The 20,699-nt window shown below is 49.0% G+C and overlaps 1 protein-coding gene across 1 annotated transcript in view; it reads left to right on the top strand.

The window, feature by feature from the left end:
* Positions 1–20,699, top strand: part of DHX32 (DEAH-box helicase 32 (putative)) — a 51,214-nt gene that overhangs the window by 24,915 nt on the left and 5,600 nt on the right. Inside the window, exons 3-7 of the mRNA XM_038579075.1 lie at positions 256–449; positions 4,102–4,474; positions 9,989–10,234; positions 11,583–11,682; positions 11,770–11,928. Of these exons, the coding sequence (XP_038435003.1) occupies positions 256–449; positions 4,102–4,474; positions 9,989–10,234; positions 11,583–11,682; positions 11,770–11,928 (1,072 nt within the window). The remainder of the gene's footprint in view (positions 1–255; positions 450–4,101; positions 4,475–9,988; positions 10,235–11,582; positions 11,683–11,769; positions 11,929–20,699) is intronic.

Genomic DNA, 20,699 nt, shown 5'->3' with positions numbered 1-20,699 from the left:
TACTTTTTTTTTTTTTCAGTCTGGAAGAAGTCAAACTTTCACAATCCTCGCTAACCCCAATTTGTTCCAAACTTTTTAATAGGAATGACCCTATGCAAAAATGCACATTGTTCAGACTTTCACTGAGTAAGATGTAGTGCATGCAGCCCACTGGTGACTCATTCGTGAAAGAAGGAATTATTTACAAGACGAACCCTTGTTGTTTGGTAGTTCTCCCAGAGGAAGCTGATCCTATCTCATTTTTCCCTGTGACAGGTTCCTCAATGGTGTGCCGAGTATTGCCTCTCCATCCACTACCAGCATGGGGGTGTGGTATGCACACAGGTCCACAAGCCCACCGCCGTGCAGCTCGCCCTCCGGGTGGCAGATGAGATGGATGTGAACATTGGGCATGAAGTTGGCTACATGATCCCCTTTGAAAACTGCTGCAGCAGCGAAACCATCCTGAGGTGGGTGTGGGGGGGCTGGGTCTACTGGGTCTGATGACGCTCTGCAACCCTCGGAGAGCGTATTCTTATGTTCTACATTATAAACGTCTGTCATGTGTCATAGTAACTGGTCAGTCTGTCACCAGCCAGCCATGCACTGGTTGTTTTCCTGCTCTGGCATCATCAGGGACTTCGTGTCTAAACTTCTTCCATAACTCCCCATAATCCTCAGGGAAAAGTCATGACTTGTTGGGTTGGACCCAAAGACCATCAAGCTTGTGCTTCTCAAATTCCTCCTCATGATGGGTCCATATAGGTTATCTGTGTGGCAGCCATGTCAACCCATACCTGTGGTTCTGTTTGTGCCCACGTGCCCTCTGTGTGGAATGACCATGCCTCTTCTGGGCATAACTAATGCCTTCTAGGCCTGCAAGACCCCATGCAAGGCCACTTGCTCCAGGAAGGCTTCCCTCACGCTCCTGTACTGCGAGTTACAAAATACTCTGCTGGACCTCTATAAAACTTGATACCAGTCTTCATCATAGCAGGTTAGATCAGTGTTTTTCTAACTGTACTTTTCAGAGCCTTACGGGTTCCAAGGATCCTTCTCACTAGCTACCACAAGTAGAGGGAGCAGGGCAACTTTTAATCTCTGTTTTTAGCTTCACTGTGAGATTTCCATTGCGCAGAGGGTTCTAAGAGCTTCACACACAGAGGAAAAGAGAAAAGAAAAAAGATAATTGGAAAAAAGCAGGGCTCTGGGGCAGCGTTTCTCAAGAAGTTTTATATCATGGGCCACACAGAAAGTAGGAATATCCAGCAGCACCTCAAGGAAATGGTCAAAGCTGCTTGGCCATCCCAAGGGCTTCATCTGCCCCAGGCACTACCTAACCACTCCCAGGGGCTGAGGAGACAAGTTTCTTGGGAACAGTATATCGCATCTGTAACTCCTTTGTGTGGCACACCACTGGGGAAGCTCTGCTCTAGTCTAGGGGTGGTATATATGGTGTAGTGCAGTGTGGTATGGTATGGTATAGTGGTACAGCGGTGCTGGTTCTTACATCCTTATATCCCCAGTGTCTGACCTGCTTGTTTCATAGGGAACATGCAGTAAATTTGCTAGCGGAAGGAAGGAATAGTACCCTCTCCTAGCTAGGTAGAGAGACTGGAGCCTCTAGTGGAAAAGTCTGGAGACTTCTCTGATTCAGAAAGGCCATGAGACTCATTTGGTTTGTACTAAGCTGCTTTCCCTCAAATGTTTATCTTCAAAAATAGAAGACACAGGTCTTCAGGCTAATGTTAAACCCTAGGGAATCTTTCCATCAACAGTGATATGACATCAACTTCTTGAAGATAGAACCTTCTGCTCTTATAGCCACGGTGTCCCCACATCATCAAATTAGTATGTATGTATAATCAAATAATCTATGGATGATACAGATGAAATAGGTAAAAACCTCCCTGAGTTGGAGAAAGCAGGACATATGACCCGGAAGGAGTGAAGAAGGATCTTTAAGCTTGACAGATTCATTCTTTATCCCTTAGATTTTGAAGTGGCCTTTCAAGTGGCCATGATATTAATTAAAGGACAGCTCTGACTATATTCTAAAGTTAATATAGATATTTTTACATCTTTTTTTTTTTTTATATTTTTACATCTTTAATGCCATCTGGACTTTGGAAAACTTTTGGCAGGAATTCTTGGATGTAGTCACTTTTAAAATGAAATATTACAGTATTGTTAATATAGATCAAGTGCATGTTTAATTTCTTTTTAGAAATCCACAGAGATAAATAATTGTGGAGAAGTCTAATAATGTCAGAATAGGTCGAAGACATATCTCCTGTTGGGAGTTGGCTTCCATGTGATTATCTTATGGCAACCCCTCCCCACCAAGCATTCACTTGTGACAGTCAAAGGAAGGACTACAATTTATGTTGACATTCCTTTTTAGTTTTATCTGCATGTAGGATTCTCTCAATATGGCCAGTAGCTTTCAGCTGTGGGGGCTGCTGAAGTGCAGGTACTCCCTGGAGGTGGTGGGATGTAGTGGCCTGCCCTGGCCCCTGCAGGTCCTACTTCCTGCTGCCTTTGCTCAGGGGCCTGGCCCTCACATGGCCTTTTTTATCTGCACTTTGCCATTAATCTCGTTGCTGGGATACTGTTCTCTCTTCTCCACTGTCCCATCCCCCCAGCCAGTGGAGAGTCAGCAGATACTCTGACCTGTTGCTAACAGAGTTTGAGTCACAGCAAAGAGATCCAAACTAGTGAAAAGCCCCCTAAGATCAAAGAAAGCAGTTCCCCATCTCTCTCCTGGTTTCCTGTGCCCTGAAGAGGAGGTAATGTGGCAACGTTACCTAGAAACGTTGCTAGAAAAGGAGGCTAGAAAATGTGGCAATGTGGCTAGAAAAGGAGTGTCCCCACCATTTGCTCCCCTGAGCCCTGCACAAGCCATCTGATCTCCCCATGCTCAGGCTTCCCCATCCAGAAGACGGGGTGCTTACTCTGCTCACAGGGTGGTTGTTTGGGCAAAATAAGCTAATCCGTGGGTCTGATGCATGAGCACCCTGTACGTGTTAATGAAACTTTCATTATTAAGGTAAATCGGAACCAGATTTCATTTTCTTAGAGATCTGTGCTAACCATGATTTTTTTAAAAAGCTCAGATTGACTAGCTATTTAAATGAGAGGATTAAAAGTTACCTATTGACTATGGAAGGTTCTATACTTGGTATTGTCTTTTTCATTTTCTTTTGTAACCCCTTAGTATCTAATCTGTTAGGCACATAATAGACACTTAGTAAATATAATCTTTATGCCTGCTACCATTTTGGGGGGATGTTATATGTAATAACGTAGTTCTTCTGTAAGCTGTTTTGTGGCCTTTTTTGAAACCGTGGATACCTAAATTTATACCTAAAATAGTCTTTCTGAACCAGATATCCATACTTGGAGAAGTGACACATAAATTTCAAATATGGACTCTCTTAAAAGAATTACTCAAATTTTCATTCCAGGTCAAATTCAATATATTTAATTTCAGAAAATATTATTAAAGCTATCCTATATTTTATTTTTAGCTTTCAAAAATTCTGTTTTAGGAATTTGAAATATAAACTACATTTCCTGAAACCTTAACAATATGTCTATTTTTTTTTATAGTTATCAGGAGCAGCACTTTTAAAAGCACTGTACACATGATCTTATTAACACAAAGGTAGGAAGTAGATCTCTGTGTTATGGAGAAAACTGAAGGTTTGTATAGTTTTAGGATTGAGCTTTAGTATTCCCTTAGCGTGACATAATCATCTGGAAGGCCCAGGCCTTGCTGAGTCTAGCAGAGTTTTAAATAAGTCACATCTTCCTCTTTTTAATTAAGCCCTGATATATTTACATAACACACTCCCTCCTTGTAGGAGAACATTTCTCCCTATAAGATCAGTGCTTAGATGAGTCTTGCTGAGAAGGGAATAGATTTAATTTCTAATGTGAAGGAAGTAGCATAGATATAAATAATTTGTTTTTAGACCAGAATCAATAGTAACGTGTGACGATGACGATGTCAAACTAACTCCTCGGTTAGAGAGAGGGTGTAGCCAGGGCATTTGTGGTGGTGTTTGAAGCCTCTGGTTTCTCCTGAGCGCCTCTAACTTTACTACTGCTTCTTTGTAGGTATTGTACTGATGACATGCTGCAGAGAGAGATGATGTCCAGTCCTTTTTTGGGCAACTATGGGGTCATCATCTTAGATGACATACATGAAAGAAGCATTGCCACCGATGTGTTACTTGGACTTCTTAAGGATGTTTTACTGGCAAGACCAGAACTGAAGCTCATAATTAACTCCTCACCTCACTTGATCAGCAAACTTAGTTCTTATTATGGAAATGTGCCTCTCATAGAAGTGAAAAAGCAGCACCCTGTGGAGGTTGTGTACCTGAGTGGGGCTCAGAAGGAGTCCCTTGAGTCTATTTTACGCCTTATCTTTGAAATTCACCAGTCTGGTGAGAAGGGTGACATTGTTGTCTTTCTGGCCTGTGAACAAGTAAGTAAGTAATATTCTGACCTAACAGAGTAATAGAGTTCTTCAGGGGGAACCTTTTAACCTTGTTGGGAAGCTTTTAATCATTAACATCCAGGTTTCAGATTGCTGACTTGCTGTTTAAATATTTGGTTCCAACACACCCTCTTTTTTAAATACTCGAGAAGACATGCAGGAGGGTAAATAAAACGTGTTCTGAGCAAGGACACAGGAGGGCTTCTGAAATCACAAACTGTGAGAGCAGAGGACGGGGAAGGCCTCGGGACTCCGCCAACAGTGGTCTCCAGAGCTCTCAGGCCGAGTCTCGGGCTGCCCCAGATCCAGAGCCGGTGCTGCTCCTGCGTGCTTATGTTGTCTTGGAGAGAAGATGCACACTGACTCCCGTCTGACCAGGAGCGTCTGCTTGCAGATGAGGACTGTGCCCTGAGCACTTAGGAACAAAAAGGATTCCCACGGATGTTCCTGCAATAGGCAGTGGGTTTTGAGGCAGAAAAATAGAATTTGTTCCTGCAATAGGCAGTGGGTTTTGAGGCAGAAAAAAAAATAGAATACCCAGAAGGCTACCTTCCAGCCCTGGGGCTTCTTTTCTAAAAAGATGAAAGAGAAAACTCTGACTTGGATTCTAGAAAATGTGTTTTCAAAAGAACAATTCAAAATGTATAACTGAGCGTCTGTTACTGCTTCTCCGTGGTCAAAATGCCTTTTGGATTGCATTGGATTTTGTTTTTATTTTTAATTGCAGCTGTACACCAGCCCTACTTCCTCTCCATACTCTGTTGGCTGAATCTAGAAGCCTCCAGAATCTCAAGAATTACACCTTTCTTCTTAGAGACTGATTTCCTGGTCTTTTTCTCCCTACCCATCATTTTATTCAATGAAAGTACTACTTTTTAGTAGACCATGACCCAAATATGTGGTGATTCCAGTGATTAAGCAGAAAGCAAAAAGGAAATTATTTGATACTGGCTGAGCCAGCAGCTCTCAGCTCTCCATCAGATGCTTGTCTTAAGGATTCACATGCTTTCAGAAATACTTACAGAAGTATTTATTCTGTTTTACATTCAAAGCATAAAGGATGGCTGACCCTCCCATCTGTCAGGAACTTCAGACAGATTTTACCTGCTTCCACAAAGAAAGTGATTTAGAATCTCAAATGTATAATAACCATGGCGTATTTATCAATTTTTCATGTATAGATGATACAGGCTCTTCAATAGATCTTCTGCCTATTTCAGTGATTTATTCTATTATCATTTCCTAATCCTGCATGATTCAAGATGAATATTCAAGAAAGTCCTGAGTCCAAAGGCAGTTGCTAAACCGCTGGGTCACCCGGGCTGCCCTAAAGTGGAATTTTTTTTTAAAGATTTTATTTACTTCAGGGGCGCTCAGGTGGCTCAACTGGTTAAGTATCTGACTCCCCCCGCTTTTTTGAAAATATTTATTATTTGTTTGAGAGAGAGAAAGCACCAGCTGCGGGAGGTAGTGGAGGGCAGTGGAGCAGAGGGAGAGAGAGAAGCAGGCTCCTCCCTGAGCGTGGAGCCCAACATGGGGCTCAGTCCCAGGACCCCAGGATCATGACCTGAGCTGAAACCAAGAGTCATGGGCAGCCTGGGTGGCTCAGCGGTTTAGCACCACCTGCAGCCTAGGGCCTGATCATGGAGACCTGGGATCGTGTCCCGCATCGGGCTTCCTGCATGGAGCCTGCTTCTCCCTCTGCCTGTATCTCTGCCCCTTTCTCTCTCTCTCCCTCTGAATAAATAAATAAATCTTAAAAAAAAAAAAATAGAAACCAAGAGTCAGACTTAACCAACTGAGCCCCCAGACCCCCCCCCCAATAGACTTTAAAAAATAAAGTTCTTGACAGAATTAGGGATAGTGGATGGTCCTAAAAAAGGCATTTGATTCTTATAAGTTTAATATAAGCTATAATTAATGACACGGTGACTTTTGAATGTCAGACTCTAGGAGATGCATTCTCACCCAGGCTGGTAGTCAAACCGTAAGACCCCAGGGCTTAGGAAGGCATATGCTCTTCCATGAAGTGAGACCAGAAGGACATTTCCTGTTAAGAAACCATAGTCTGGTAGCGTCTGAAGATCTAGCCCATGATAGTATGATGAAGGCTGCCAGCCAGATTTGCAATTCCTAGCCCTGAGAGAGAAGCCACTATGTCGGGCAGGTGCAGCCCGTCTGAGTTGGGCCTGGGATCCCGAGGGAGGCTCCCCGTGTCCACAGGCTCAGGGCAGAGGCCTGGGTCAGCAGCAGCCTGCTGGCTTCAGCAGACCTTTGCCGGACCAGCTTTCCCCTCCCAGTTGGGCTCTGAACTCCACAGCTGGAGTCTGCTTCTCCCCACTGTCCCCCTAACAAGCTGCACACACTTCATCTCCCGACGGACTTTTCCTCTTTCCTTTACCACTTACATCAGCATTACCATTAAGATATTCCTCTCCTGGGGCGCCTGGATGGCTCGGTCTGTTTAGTGTCTGACTCTTGATTTCCGCTCAGGTCTTGATCTCAGGCTCGGGATGTCAGCCCCCAGGCTGAGTTTGGAGTCTGCTTAACATCCTCCCTCTCCCCACCACCTCCCACCCCAACTCGTGCGCACGTTCTCTCTCAGAAAAAAAAAAAAAAGATAACTTCTTTCCTGTGGTCTTACAGTTTGTCTCTTTGAAAAATTTGCCTTCCTCTGAAATCCGTATTAATAGCTATTGATCATTCCTCCCATACAATTAGAAGCTTTCTTGATTCTTATGTAAAAATTAAAAATCTGCCATAGCTGTGAAATGTGTTATGATAACACAAGGAGTTACGTACATTAGCAGGAACGTACTAATTGTCACTTTGTATTTTAAGGGCTACATTTATTATTGTAGAAATATAAATATAGAGATACTCTCAAACCTTTAGGGTTGGTGAGCATTGGGTGCCTCACATTTGCTGTGACCGCTGGCCTAGTGCCTCACCTGCTATGAATTCATCCCCATGGCCACATGCTGCCCTGCGTCTTAACACTCAGCCGAGACTTTGAGCCCTCAGGGTTTATAGCAACTGTCTCTTAGCCTGGAAAAGTCAAATATGTTAAGTAGAGGATGAATTTGAGATTTACGGTCCCATCAGCCCAATTATTGTGCTTCCTCCAAACTGTCCACCAAAGCCACTGTCAGGTTGAAGGGGAATGCTCTTGTGTTGGGGCTTGCGGGGGCTGGGGTCGCCCTCCAGTGTGTGTCTGCCTTCCTTGGCTTTCCAGGGATTGTAGGAAAGCCCCGTGGAGGTAAATGCACTGTACACACTAAAGAGGAAATGAACCAACAGTTTGAAGCATTGGATGGGTGTGCCAAGCAGTTTTCTCTCACATTCTGACGGTTATGGCCACAAAGCCCTGTGTCAGCTGAGCCTGGGGCCTCTAAACTACATACGGCATCAGTTTATATTTTGCTCTGCTTTTTTCCTTTTGGAGATTTCTTTGATGCCTTTTTCTTTGTCCATTAGGGACAAAATCAACCTTGGAACCCATCGACAACCAAGAAGTTTTAGCAACCAGGAGCAAATAAAAAATAAGTGTCCCAAATTACCTTTTAAACTGTATTCTAGGAGAATAAGACACATGTTTCACTGCAGTTTGAAGGCTTATTTTGAAAACTAATTGCTCACAAGCAGGCTGCTGGAATCAGTTTCCGTTTCCAACTCCAGCAGCACCTGTGGCAACCTGCTCAAAGGGGTCATCTGTCCGGGAGGATCGGGGGAGATCCTGGTGGGCCAAGTGGGGCCCACTGCAGGGACACCCAACCCACAGTCCTGCCCCCCTCCCTGTAATTTCCAACAGGCTCTCCTCACACAGAATGATGGCATGATCAGAATTCTAAGTTTGTTCTGATTATCCCCATTGGCAAGTTTTCATTCATTATGATCAACAGACTTTGCTTGGTGGACATCTGCCCCTAGGAAGCCACCTCTGTGCAGGAGGGGGACGTGTACATGGGAGAAGGTAACTGGACACCTGCTCACATGGAAGCCTCTGCCCTGCTTTCTGTGCCTCCCAGCAGCTCAGGAATAATTTTCAAACAGCTCACCCCAGATCTTCGAGACCCGTGATGCCATCTTTCCAGGCAGATCTGTCCTACAAAACCCTTGTGTTAAGCCTCTTCTGCAAAAGAAGAAAAGAGAGAGAGCGAGGGCACTGGAAAATGAGCTAAAAACTCAAACGGTCAAGGAAAGTCATCTCTTTTTCTAGATTTTTAGTGAAATCTAATGAATGAAATGTGGCTTCTTCCATTTGGTAGTTGGGCCCTTAAGAAAGTAGAAAATTTTAGAAACAAAAACGTTTAAGAATTTTTTTTTAAAGATTTATTTTTATTTATTGATGATAGAGAGAGAGAGAGAGAGGCAGAGACACAGGCAGAGGGAGAAGCAGGCTCCATGCAGGGAGCCCGACGCGGGACCCGATCCCGGGACTCCAGGATCGCGCCCCGGGGCCAAAGGCAGGCGCGAAACCGCTGAGCCACCCAGGGATCCCCCAAAAACGTTTAAGAATTAAATGATATCTTTTTTTATATGAGGTCCTAAAAAAAATGGTTGCATTTGAAAAATAGAAAAATACTATCTAAAATGCCTTGCCTTCTGAGGCATACTACTTATATGTAGTTTTAGGAGAAATAACTTTCTTTTTTTTTCCAATACATTTGGCAGGGAAACAGTTTAAAAGGATATTTCTAAATGCCTGAATCACACCAAAATGTGTAATTTAGCAGTGAATATTTCCTGCCTGCATTGCATTTATGCTGTCTTAAAGTGAAAATGGGTAAAAACAACTTTGAGGGTGACCCAGAGACCCTGGTTATAGAATGTGTGTGTCTGTGTGCTTTTATTGGAAATCCAGAGATTGCGTAATAATTCTTAGCTCTGCCACCATTAAAGCATAGTGATGCATTATCACTGATGTGAAAATAATTGTTTACCCATCATTGTTAATGGATATGAGAAATTGCATCAAGCTAGGAAAATAGGATAAACGCATAAAGGCATTTCAGGTAGTACATTTCATAAGAGGAAAGCCATTTTGGACTGAAATCAATGAAATTGTTTATTTTCTATTTATTTTTTTTTTAATTTTTATTTATTTATGATAGTCACAGAGAGAGAGAGGCAGAGACACAGGCAGAGGGAGAAGCAGGCTCCATGCACCGGGAGCCTGACGTGGGACTCGATCCTGGGTCTCCAGGATCGCGCCCTGGGCCAAAGGCAGGCGCTAAACCACTGCGCCACCCAGGGATCCCCAATGAAATTGTTTATAAATTATATTTAACTTCCCCAGAGAAATGTTCTCATCCAGTTACATCTTCTTTTCACATAATGATTCACATAGACAACAACACAGGTATTTCTTTCCATGTATACATTCTGCAGCTTTTGCCGACGGTTTTATTTAATTAGACTTTTTTTTTTTTTTTTTTTTTTAAGTAGCAGAGTTGTTTGTGACATGTTTATTCTCATGAATGACGTTATTTTTTACTTTAGGATATTGAGAAAGCCTATGAAATCGTCTGCCAGGAAGGATCGAACTTAAACCCAGATCTTGGAGAGCTGGTGGTGGTTCCTTTGTATCCAAAAGAGAAATGTGCATTGTTCAAGCCAAATGATGAAACAGAAAAAAGATGCCAAGTTTATCAGAGAAGAGTGGTGTTAACTGCTAGCTCTGGAGAGTCTTTGATCTGGAGCAATACGGTCAGATTTGTTATCGATGTGGGTGTGGAGAGGAGAAAGGTAATTATTATCAAGCAGGTAAACCATCTGCTGATAATTGTCCTTGGGTTCCTGCAGTTGTATCCACTGGGAAGTGAGGGTGACGCATGTGGTCTGGGGAGTCTCTGATATGCTCATGTGTGCAAAGGGAAAGTATTGCCAGTCTTGTTTACCCATTCCTGCCTTTCATTAGCACACAGGTAATCCCCAAACTAAGTTGATTGCGGTGCCACAGGAAAACCTTTTGAGAAAAGACACAACTGCTAAAGCATAAAGGTGGTGGTTCTCCTTGTCAGTGGTTTTTCGTAAGCTAAATAATAAGCAATTAAATAATAATTAAATAAATAATTATTAAATAATAGCAAGGCAAGTTATTTGACTCCTGAACCAGTCTTTCCCTGTGTACATCTACTGAGTATTTTTGGTAGCCCCTTTATCAACATCATTAGCATCTTCCCCGAGGTGATTTGCCAGAAATTAGTTTCCAGTACACAGCCTTTAATTTACCAAGTTTCTGCTTTAATGTTGACCTGATAAAATTCTATCCTAAGCTTTTAAAAATATTTTTTTATAACTGTCTTTAAATAAAATTAGGAAAAGTGCAAGTAGGATATCTCAAACTCTCAAAGACACTGGAACATAAGAAATCATAGCATTTAAGAACTGAAAGAGCCTACCCAAGTATTGATCCCGTTGCGCATTATTAGAGATCACGTAGCTTTTCTCCTTTAGGAAACTGGCTCTCCTAGTATCTTACTGTCTTAGTGCTACAGAGTGATTCCAACCATTCCGCAGGTTCCCTTGGAGCCACTTTGGATTCTTACCATTCAGAAAACCCAGGGATATTATTTGCACTCCCCCCGACCCCCTCTCCCCCACCAACAGGAAATTTTTTTTTTCAATAGAAAAAAAAATCACTGTTGGTGCCACATGCAGCCTTTGTCTGAGCCATTATATCTGGAGAAGCTCAGCTTATCAAGGTCAGACCGCTGAGGTCACAATTTGAATAAAACCTTGAACAGTCCCATCAGCAGATGATGATGCTGGTGCATATGTGGCGTATGCCCATCTGTCGTCATCACAGTGTCATGCTTTGAGAAATGACACTGCCAGCATTTCAGGACAGGTGTAGAGGTCCCATATTTATTGAACCTCCAATGAAAGCAGACAACTTGAAATCCATTTATCAAGGCACTAGCAGTTTCTATCTCACAGCAAGGGAAATAATAAGCGTCGTCCAGAGAGAATGAGTCCATAGCAGAGCATTTCAAGAAGTGACGTGCTCCGACCCACACGGTCCCCTCAGGTCCATCGAGCCTGTGAAATCTTGAGTGATCTGATGCTAAAGAGCCTGTCTTTCCATTTAAAGGTGTACAACCCTAGGATAAGAGCAAACTCCCTTGTCACGCAGCCCATCAGCCAAAGCCAAGCAGAGATTCGCAAGCAGATTCTTGGTTCATCTTCTTCAGGTAGCACCACGGTCACGAAAACCACTGCCAATTCCTGTGGGAAGGCAGCCTAGAGACGTTAAAACCATTCTTCTTGGTTTCTCCTAGGAAAACTTTTCTGCCTGTACTCTGAGGAATTTGCCTCCAAAGACATGCGGCCACTAAAGCCAGCCGAAATGCAGGAAGCTAACCTAACCAGCATGGTGCTCTTCATGAAGAGAGTGGACATCGCGGGCTTAGGCCACTGCGACTTCATGAACAGACCAGGTAGCGTTGTGCTCGTGTGTTGGCCAGCGCGTGGCCCCGATGTGCCGCCTCGCCTCCTGCCCAGCCCAGTGTGAAGAGCAGGTGGCGCTTGGCGGAGCAAGCAAGCGTCGGGGTTTGGTTCATACTGAAGCATTTTTCCCATTAGAGGGAAACAGTCTTAGAAGGACTTTTTTAAAAAGCCTCTAGAATCATCTGCCCCAACCCTGGAGAATTATCTGTCATTGGACCCTGGAGCCTGGGGGGCTGGGCCTGAGAGACCCAGCGGGTCTGAGTGTGGCATCAGAGGCCGCCTGCTGCAGAGGGCAGGGGACTTCTGGTGGCCTCCAGGCTTCCCGGTGGGACGTGAGTCAGCCAGCTGTCCTGCACCGCACCATCACCCGGGGGAGCTCCCCTGGAAGTTCCTTCCTTCACAGTTAAGGTCTAGCATTTCCACGGAGGGTGAGGTTCCGGAGCCTAGGACCGAGACTCTAGCTACGGGCTGGCCATCACCCTCCAAGGGGAATGACGCCTCTGGCAGGCCCTTGACAAAAGCCCCCTGTCACCCAGGAGGTGCTGGCTGTCTCCGCTCCAGTGCTGCCCTCCCTGGGACCGCAACTGCCCCGTGGAACACCAGCAGAGTGCTGTGGAAAGGCCGAGAAAGCAGGGACAGGTGGCCTCTGCGGTGTGCAGGGCGGCCACGCCACATGGTCAGCCTGGGAAGGGGAGCCGGGACCAGCTCCCCTCAGCCTCCCACATTCCCAGTTGGCTTCTCCTACCTGGCGGGCAAACGGCTTCCGTTCTGCCTATGATGTCGGGGCGGGGGGGCGGGGGGATGCTGGCTCTGGAGTTTAAAATGTTAGCAATCAGCGGCCACGAAAGGTTGAAAGCAGCAAACGCTCTGCTTGTTCTTGTCCATTTAAATACGTCTCCGGGGGAACAGCAGTAGCGTCCTTGTGGCCTGTGCAGACGCAGTGGTTCAGTGCTGCAGCAGCCCTCTGAGCTAAATGCTCTGAATTGCTCCATTTTACAGATGAGGAAACAGAGTCACAGAAGTTAGGTCGTGCACGCAGATGAGAAGCTGGACCCTCTGCTGCAGTGTCTCCTTACACAGACCGGAGCCCCAGGGGCCTGAGCATCTGTCCTAGTCATCCGTGCCCTCCATCCCTTCTCTGGTGCTTCTCACGCACCCCCAAGCACCTCACCTCCAGAGCTGCAGGGGGCGGGTCCGATGCCTTTCACTCCTTCCACCTGCCACCCAGGCGAAGGCCCACGTCCAGGCAGTGTTGACCGCAGGATCTGCCACTTTGTCCTCTAGCCTGAGCTTAGTTTCACTGAACCCCAGTGGGTATTTACGTCCCCATAAGGCTCCTGATTTAAAGTTGATTGCCCTTCATTGATATTTTAGTCTCAGTCATGCTTCAACACAAAGGAGTTCCTTCATTTCTTTTCACACCTTAGGCCAGTGGTTGACATCTTCAGTACACTGATCAGAGAGGGTGAAAGGCAACCTACCGGCCTGGGTGTTATTTGACAAATGTGCACAAGAGAGTCATCAGCCACAAGGCCTCGTGAGCACAGAGCATGCTTGGAAACTGAACGATTTCTACTTCCTTGCGCTGCTTTCTCTCTGTTCCTGTGTTTTTCAGTCATTTTGTCCAGCGGTGCCAGTAGGATTCACAAGCCCTTGAGAAGTATGTTCTTTTAGAGTCACCCTTTCTCAAATATTTCTGAAAATGACTAGTAGAATTGGGAGTAAGTAAGAGGAAGGTCCTCCAAAGATGCCAAACTTTGAAATGAAAAGGTGCAAGGGAAAATTAACAGTGGAGATGACAGCTTGTCCTCGTAAGTGGGGCAGCGCTGTGTGGAGAGCGCGCGAAGCGGGATTAGGAAGTTTCCTGTCGGGAGGTCACGGCAGGTGCACCGTGCTGTGCTCTTCACCAATGCTTCCTCCTTCCCTGGAGCTTCTCGGAGCTTTATGAGGAAACTCTCCCAGTAAGCAGTTTGAAAAATGAACTACTTTGGGGAAACTTTTGGAATCTTAAATTTTCAGCAAAGATTCTCTTCCCTAAAGGAGCAGTGGGATCTCTAAGAGGGAGAGGGACCAGAGGAGTCCTTATCTCTTGTGAAATCCATCTACTTCCCTGCAGCCATTTCCTCCCTCGGAGCTCTCTGTTCTTCCAGAAGCAGGTTTGCAGACTGCTGTTCTGTCCACGCCCCTGCCCCCTCTGCCGCCTGCCAGGCCACGTCTGCTGGGCCGGAGTGTGGGGCCCCTGGGAGCCACAGTAAACTAGCGGGGATTGGAGGCCCCGGGGGAGGCTGTCCTTGGGCAGGAGACCGGCTTCCCTGAGGGCTCAGGAGACGCAGTGCGTCGGGAAAATCTCCTCCAGATTAAGAAGAGGAAGAGCTCAGACACAGGTGGGAGAAGAAGCCCAAGTAGAATGTAGGCCAAGAAGACCTTGGCATTTTGGTGCCTGGGAAAATGAGCATGTCACCTGGATAACAGCCAAGCGGAGCAGCCCTACTGCCCAGCTCTGGGCAGGTTACAGCCAAGGGGAGCGACCCTACTGCCCAGCTTGCGTGGCCCCTGGCTTCCCCGCCCCAGCAAAGCATTCTGAGGCCGTGCGTCCGTGTGCTGAATACACCGGTCTGAGCAGGAGCAGCCCAGAGGAGCACAGTGGCCTGAGAATGTGATGGAAAGCTGTAGAGTGTGTATGGCAGCCTCAGTTGGGTGCGCGTGTCTTATCTGAAGGTTAGGAGCGACGGGAACTGGTGAGCTCGACGGGGGTGGGCCCGGGGGCACAGGCAGGCCGGCATCCCTGCAGCCTCCATCCTGTGACCACAGCGGCCACGCGCCCCCATTTCCCGGGCTTCTCATCGGTGACCTCAGAGCCTCAGACAGCTTGGCTTTTGTCAGAGGCCCATCGGCCACAGCAGTCCCTGCAGGGACCTTCCAGAGACCATGCTCTGAGGAGACACGCTTCCCGTCCCGCTGCTCGTCTCTTAGGCCTGGAATCAGCTCGCGTGGATTCCCCAGGCCTCTTCTTGGGTCCAGATGGCAGATGTCTGGTGAACTTGCCAGGAAGGCAGAAAAAAAGCGGCCTTTGTAACCTCAAAGGTTTTAAAAAGCCGCCAGCAACCCCCAGCAGCGCAGAAGAATCCCTGCGTTCTCTGGGCAGCCACCCTCTGTGCTGCGAGGACTAGAGCGGGGCCCGGGGACAGAGGGTTGGGGTGGCAGTTTATTTTTGTCTCCTGACAATAGCACATAACTGTTTTCTGCTGTGCTTGGGGGAGAGAGAACTGTGGATTAACTCTGACTCATCATTTTAGAAGGAAAAAAAGATGATGCTTGCAGCTGGTGCATTTAACTCAACTTACAATTGAAATACGCAAATGCAGCAAACCTGTTACCCTTTTCAGGATTCATGAGCCATGTGGAAATGAATTTGGCATAACTAGGCTACAGGCTATTCACTGAATTCCCTTGATACAGATCTCCTAAAAAAAAAAAACGAATCGGTTGTTTTTTCTTCCCTGGTGCTGAAGATTGACCCCCATCCTGAGCGACACCATTACTGTTGATCTGGATCAGTTGCCCAGGACCAGCTGACCGCATGTTTTCCTCCGGGAAGCAGCGACACCTGCACAGAGACTGGGGACAAACTAGCTGAGAAGTACCAGACAACACCAGACGTCATCTGTGTATTTGGACGCAGAGCTCGTTTAGCGGTGGTGAGACGACCGGCCTTGGAAGGATCTGTGAGGAATGAACCCACACACGGACTTGCCAGGCAGGGTGCACAGGACGAGCCAGGGCGCCCAAGGAAACGGGAAGGAACGCGGGGGACAGAATAAAGTCGGGGCGCCGGGGCCAGCGTCGGAGTTGGCAGGAGGGGGATGAAGTGCCGCAGTGGCGTGATCTGCGGTGATGGTGCGGGAGGCTGGCCCGAGGAGTCAGGAGTCAACGAAGGAGGCTCTGGAACTCCGTCCACCGCAGGAAGGCCTAAGCTGGGTCCACCCCGGGGCAGACCTGGCCTGTTTCCGCATCCCTGGAAACGGGATTTTGCCTCAGGGCTTACGAAAGGGTCTTTAACTGCTGCAGCCTGAACTAAGGGGAGGGCAGAGGCGGAGTGGGCCGCACACTCGCTGCACGCGGTGGCACAGGCCCCGGGCCGCAGCCCCTCCACCCGCCCCTGCCGCCCCCGGGCAGCCTCGGGTGAGCAGATAGTCTGGCGCCACACCGGCAGCAAGGCCCCGCCTGGATGTCTAAGTCGGTGACAGTCACGCTCTTACCCATCTAGAGGCCACGCGGAGCTATTCGCTGTGTCCAGGCGGCGGGGTAGGAGTGTGCAAAAGAGGCGCAAAAAGGCTAGAACAACTCAAGAGCCACCGAGGTCTTGGAGGGTCTTGGAAGCGACAAAGTAATTATTCAGAAAGACGAGCATGGAGAGATTTCTGAAGGCGCAGAATGGAGGCCTTTTCCGCTCCTGATTCGCATCAGGCTCTTGATGGCTCCGGTGAGCGCGTGACTTGTGGCCCAGGCCGGCGCGTCCGAGGGCGAAAGGGGACGCTGCTCCTAACAGCCGGGGAGCCGTGGCAGCTCGGGCTCCCGAGCAGGCCGCCAGGACTCCAGTCCCCCCGCACCGTGTCACCTCGCCGTGTCACCCCTCGGGCCTCAGCTTCGTCATCTGAATGTGAGTGTAATCAGGGTAATTGGCTCCTGGAGTTGGCGAGACAAATCAGCTCATGTACGTGGGCCCCTTAGAGACGTGACCGGCACATGGTAGCCACTGTAGCTGTCCCCACCTGCGTGACTCCTGCCCGAGCTCGGAAGCGGGTACCCACAAAGGGCATTTCACCTGCGAGAGGCGGATGCGGAGCCACGGGCGCCGGGAGGCAGCACCGGGCGGCCTCTGAGGACCCGGGTTGGGCCCGGGGGGGCGTCGGGCCCGGAGCCCGAGGCCGCGTGTCCCCGGTGCGGCCCACCCTGCGTCACTTCCCTTGGCTCATCTGCGGCCCGAGGACGCGGTGTCCGCCCTCGCCCTGAGCAGCTCGCGTGTGGCCGCGGGGACCAGGCGAACGCCAGGCTCGGGGGCGCGGCCCTGGGGCCCAGGGACACGGAAGCCCGTCCACCTCTCCTCTTCGGAGCCAAGCTCTAAACCCGGTTCCTGAAAGCCTCGAGGCTTTGGAGTCTACACCGCCGACCCGGAGCCAGCCCCTGGCTCCCCTCTGTGCGCTGCGCGGTGCCCACCCTCACACCGGGCGGGGCCCGAGAGCTCCTTTGCCTTCGGTCCTCTTACGCCGTGACTTTATTTCTCTCTTTCTCCGTGTGTGTGTGTGTGTGTGTGTGTGTGTGTGTGTGTGTGTGAGAAAGAGAGAGAGAGAGAGAGAGAGAGAGAGAGAGATTAACGCGGGGCCGGCGCACAGCGGGTTCCTGGCGCCCCTCGCCCCCGCCGTCCCCGCCCCAGCGGCCCGTGGGTTCACTGCCCTCCACGGGCTTCCGAGCCGCGCTGGCCTGGTCCCAGCGCCCCGGGGGCGAGGGCCAGCAGCGCGGCCCACACCTGCGTGAACACGGGGTGGTGACAAGGAAACCGGGGTGTCCCGTGAAATCAGGGTGGGAATGAAGTCGAGCCTCGGGAGCGCTCGCGAAAACAGCCTCGGACGGCCTCGGCGCAGCGTCTCGGTGGCTCGTCCGCTCCTCAGTCCTGCCGGAATCCGGGCGGGTTCGGCTCCGAGCCTCAGGGCCCCGAGTCAGCCCCTGGAAACTCCTCCGCCTCTTGGTCCCAACCCTCAAGCCCCAGGGAGGGGCGTCGCTGGCTCAGTTTGCAGCGCGTCTGGCCGTGGGCACCTGCTAGGGTCCCCGCTTCTGGGGGGCGCGGGGGCGCTGCCCACGAGGGGCCAGTTAGGGGCAACTGGGAATTATCCCAGGACACCGGAAATTGCCTGTGGGTTTGTATGTGGGTCTCCCTCCTCTAAGACCTCCAACCCCTGAGGGGCCAGGGTTGCGCCCGTCCACGCGTCCCTGCCCCAGGGCCTTGCAAGTGGCTTGAGAGGACGTGAGTGAACGAGCTGGGTGTCACCCTTAGAAGGAGTGAGCTGACCGGCAGCCAGCAGGGCGGCCCCTGCAGATGGGCCCGGCTCCCTTCTCTGCCTCAGTCCTCTCCCGGGCCGTGGCCCTCGGGTCTGCGAGCGTCTCGCTAGGCAGGCCGTGGGGACGGCGCCGCTGCCTGAAGGCCCCGCTCACAGCAGGACGGGCTCCTCCGGGTAAGGAACGGCACCTTTCAGGGGGCATGGCCTGTCTCCTCCGTGGACCACTGAGGCCGTCCTACCTCTAAAATCCTTTCCCACTCCAGTGACGCAGATTGAACCTGGATCCCATGGCCTTCTTGGTTGGTTAAGGAGTGTGGGGGAGGAAGGGAACCAACCCTGCCCTTGGGGACTGCTCCCCGAGAGCCGAGCCGAGAGCCGGCCTGCTGTTCTGCCCTCCTGCCCGCTGAGACGTCGTTAGCATGACTTCGCAGGGAAGTCTGAACGCTGCCCTGCCGTGAAGGGCCTCACCTAAACACTTCGGCTTTGTGGCTAAGACGACTTCGTGAGCCGCACCGGGGAGACGTCTTAAAGTGTGGGATGTTCTATTAGCAAATTCTATTCAGTTATTTATTCTTGTTGCTTCACCTGTGTGATCTGCATTCATTAACTTGTTCCTTCTGATACAATAAAACCCCCAGAACATTTTTTTTTTCTGGTGTTAGGGTGGGAGCAGAATTATGAAGTTGTTTCTGTTCATCATCCTGTGTGCAGCCAATTTAGCCACAAGACATAAAATGAGGAGTAGATGCCCTTTGGGGACACAGCCTGGCTGCGAAGCCAGATGCTTACAGGGACAATTGCCAAAGATCCTGTAAGTTATAACGTGGCAGCTTTGCTGATTTATAGAAATTGGTTTCTAAACAGTTTTCGGTAATTAAGTTTGTGCTCCCAGCCCCGTCCCGCGGTTTTTAATCTGAGATGCTTGTTCCTCCGACTGCATCTTGCACCTTCTCCCAACAGGTCAGCTGTTCTTTCATTTCATGGCTGAGAGAACTCTCGGACTTTTTTTTTTTTTCCCTAAATAGCCCATCTGTCTCCTTCCCGGGACTGTGGCTTCTCAAGGTCTCATCTTTGCCCAGGGGTGTCCAAGAATGACCGAGGGGCCCCGGTGCTCCGTGCCAGCACCCAGACCAGGCCACCAGGGCCGAGCCTGGGGAAGGACAGGGATCTCCTGGAGGCCCTGCCCCACTCACTGGTAAATCTCAAGGGTGGAATTCAAAAGCAGAAGGAAAGTTAAACTTCTTTTCCCCCAGCTGGGGATTAAAGCTGTGCTCCAGGTCTTCCAGTGTGTGTCCCGGGTCTGGGCAGGTTTGGGGGTGTGGCAGGCTACTTCTTACAGCCCCTGCAGCCCCGACACCTGCTTTCCCAGGACTGATCTTTTGCTTGTGACCTGTGTGATGTGTCACAGGTTGAGAACAGGTCCGTGACCCGTTCTGCTCTTCTTCAGCGAGAGGACTCGAGACTTGAAGAACTGCACGTCGGCATCAGCGAACCATTTCTCGACCCACCATAGTGGTTTCTCCTGATGTTTTCATCAAGTCTTAGTAGGAACGAGGGGATTTTAGCGGATCTGAGTTGTGACTGGCTTTTGAGTTATAGACTTTGCCCAAAATTTTGCCAAGTAGCTTAGCGGTCAGTGTTTGAACAGCAAATAAGGAAATTTTTACTATTCATTATTTTGAACTCCCCGATGCCAGCAGGTCCCCGTAGTGCTCAGCTAGCTCACCATGCACCTGCTAGAGTCAAGACAAATGAAAGGAATCTAGCAGTGCTCGGAAATCCTTCAGTGTCTGGGGTAGAACACGATAGTGGCTTAATCCTGTGTCATTTGCTTCTCTGTGTGGCCTTTATTGCTGTACCACCTGCCAGACAGGAGAAAAACACACATATTTACTAATCTAATCTTACTCTGCAAAGGCAAGGAGAATACCTTGCTTTGAATAAGTGGATTACCTTTTCTGGTGGGTATTAATCATCTATGATGAGCACGCCATTACTGACGTTCTACAGGCATGGAGAAAATCAGCCTTGTCTTTGCACTGGCGAGTAACTCTTTAACATCCTTACCTACTATTTGTCATCTCTCCAGGTTCTGGGTCAGTTTCAATTGATTAATTTTTCTCCCTATTACAGGATTGTATTTTCCTGCTCTTCATGCCTCATAATTTTTTATTGGATGCTAGACATTGTACATTTTGTTGTGTTGGGTATTGGATATTTTGTATTCCTATAAATATTCTTGACTGTTATTCTGGGCTGCAGGATGATCCTTTCAGGTCCTGGTTTTAAGATTCGGGTCCTGGAGCCGTGCACATTGAGGGTTAGTTCTTCCCTTCTGCATCTCCCACCCAGGGCCCCATGAACTCTGAGGTTTGCCAGTCTGGTGGGCAGAAATGGGCGTGCCCTAGATCCAGTATGAGCACCTGGGACTGTCCCTCTAATCCTCTGGCTGGTTCTTTCTGTGACCTGATGGTTCTTTCTGTGACCCGATGTTACTTCTGCGTGCTCTGCCGACGACGCAAGAAGACCTTTCATAGATATTCCGATCTCTAGCTCTATATGGCTCTCTCCTGTCAGGTGGCCCTACCTGCAAGCTCTGGTGACCTTAGCCTTCCTGAACTCTCAGCACCATCTTCATAGCTCAGGAGTCTGGCAGGCCTCACCTGGGTCCCCTTCTGGCACTGCAGCCGGGAAACTTTCAAGGC

This window comes from Canis lupus, chromosome 28 (assembly GCF_011100685.1).
Source record: "Canis lupus familiaris isolate Mischka breed German Shepherd chromosome 28, alternate assembly UU_Cfam_GSD_1.0, whole genome shotgun sequence".
NCBI lineage: Eukaryota > Metazoa > Chordata > Mammalia > Carnivora > Canidae > Canis > Canis lupus.
The sequence above is the reverse complement of the archived record's forward strand: the minus strand, read 5'-3'. Positions and strand labels throughout refer to the sequence as shown.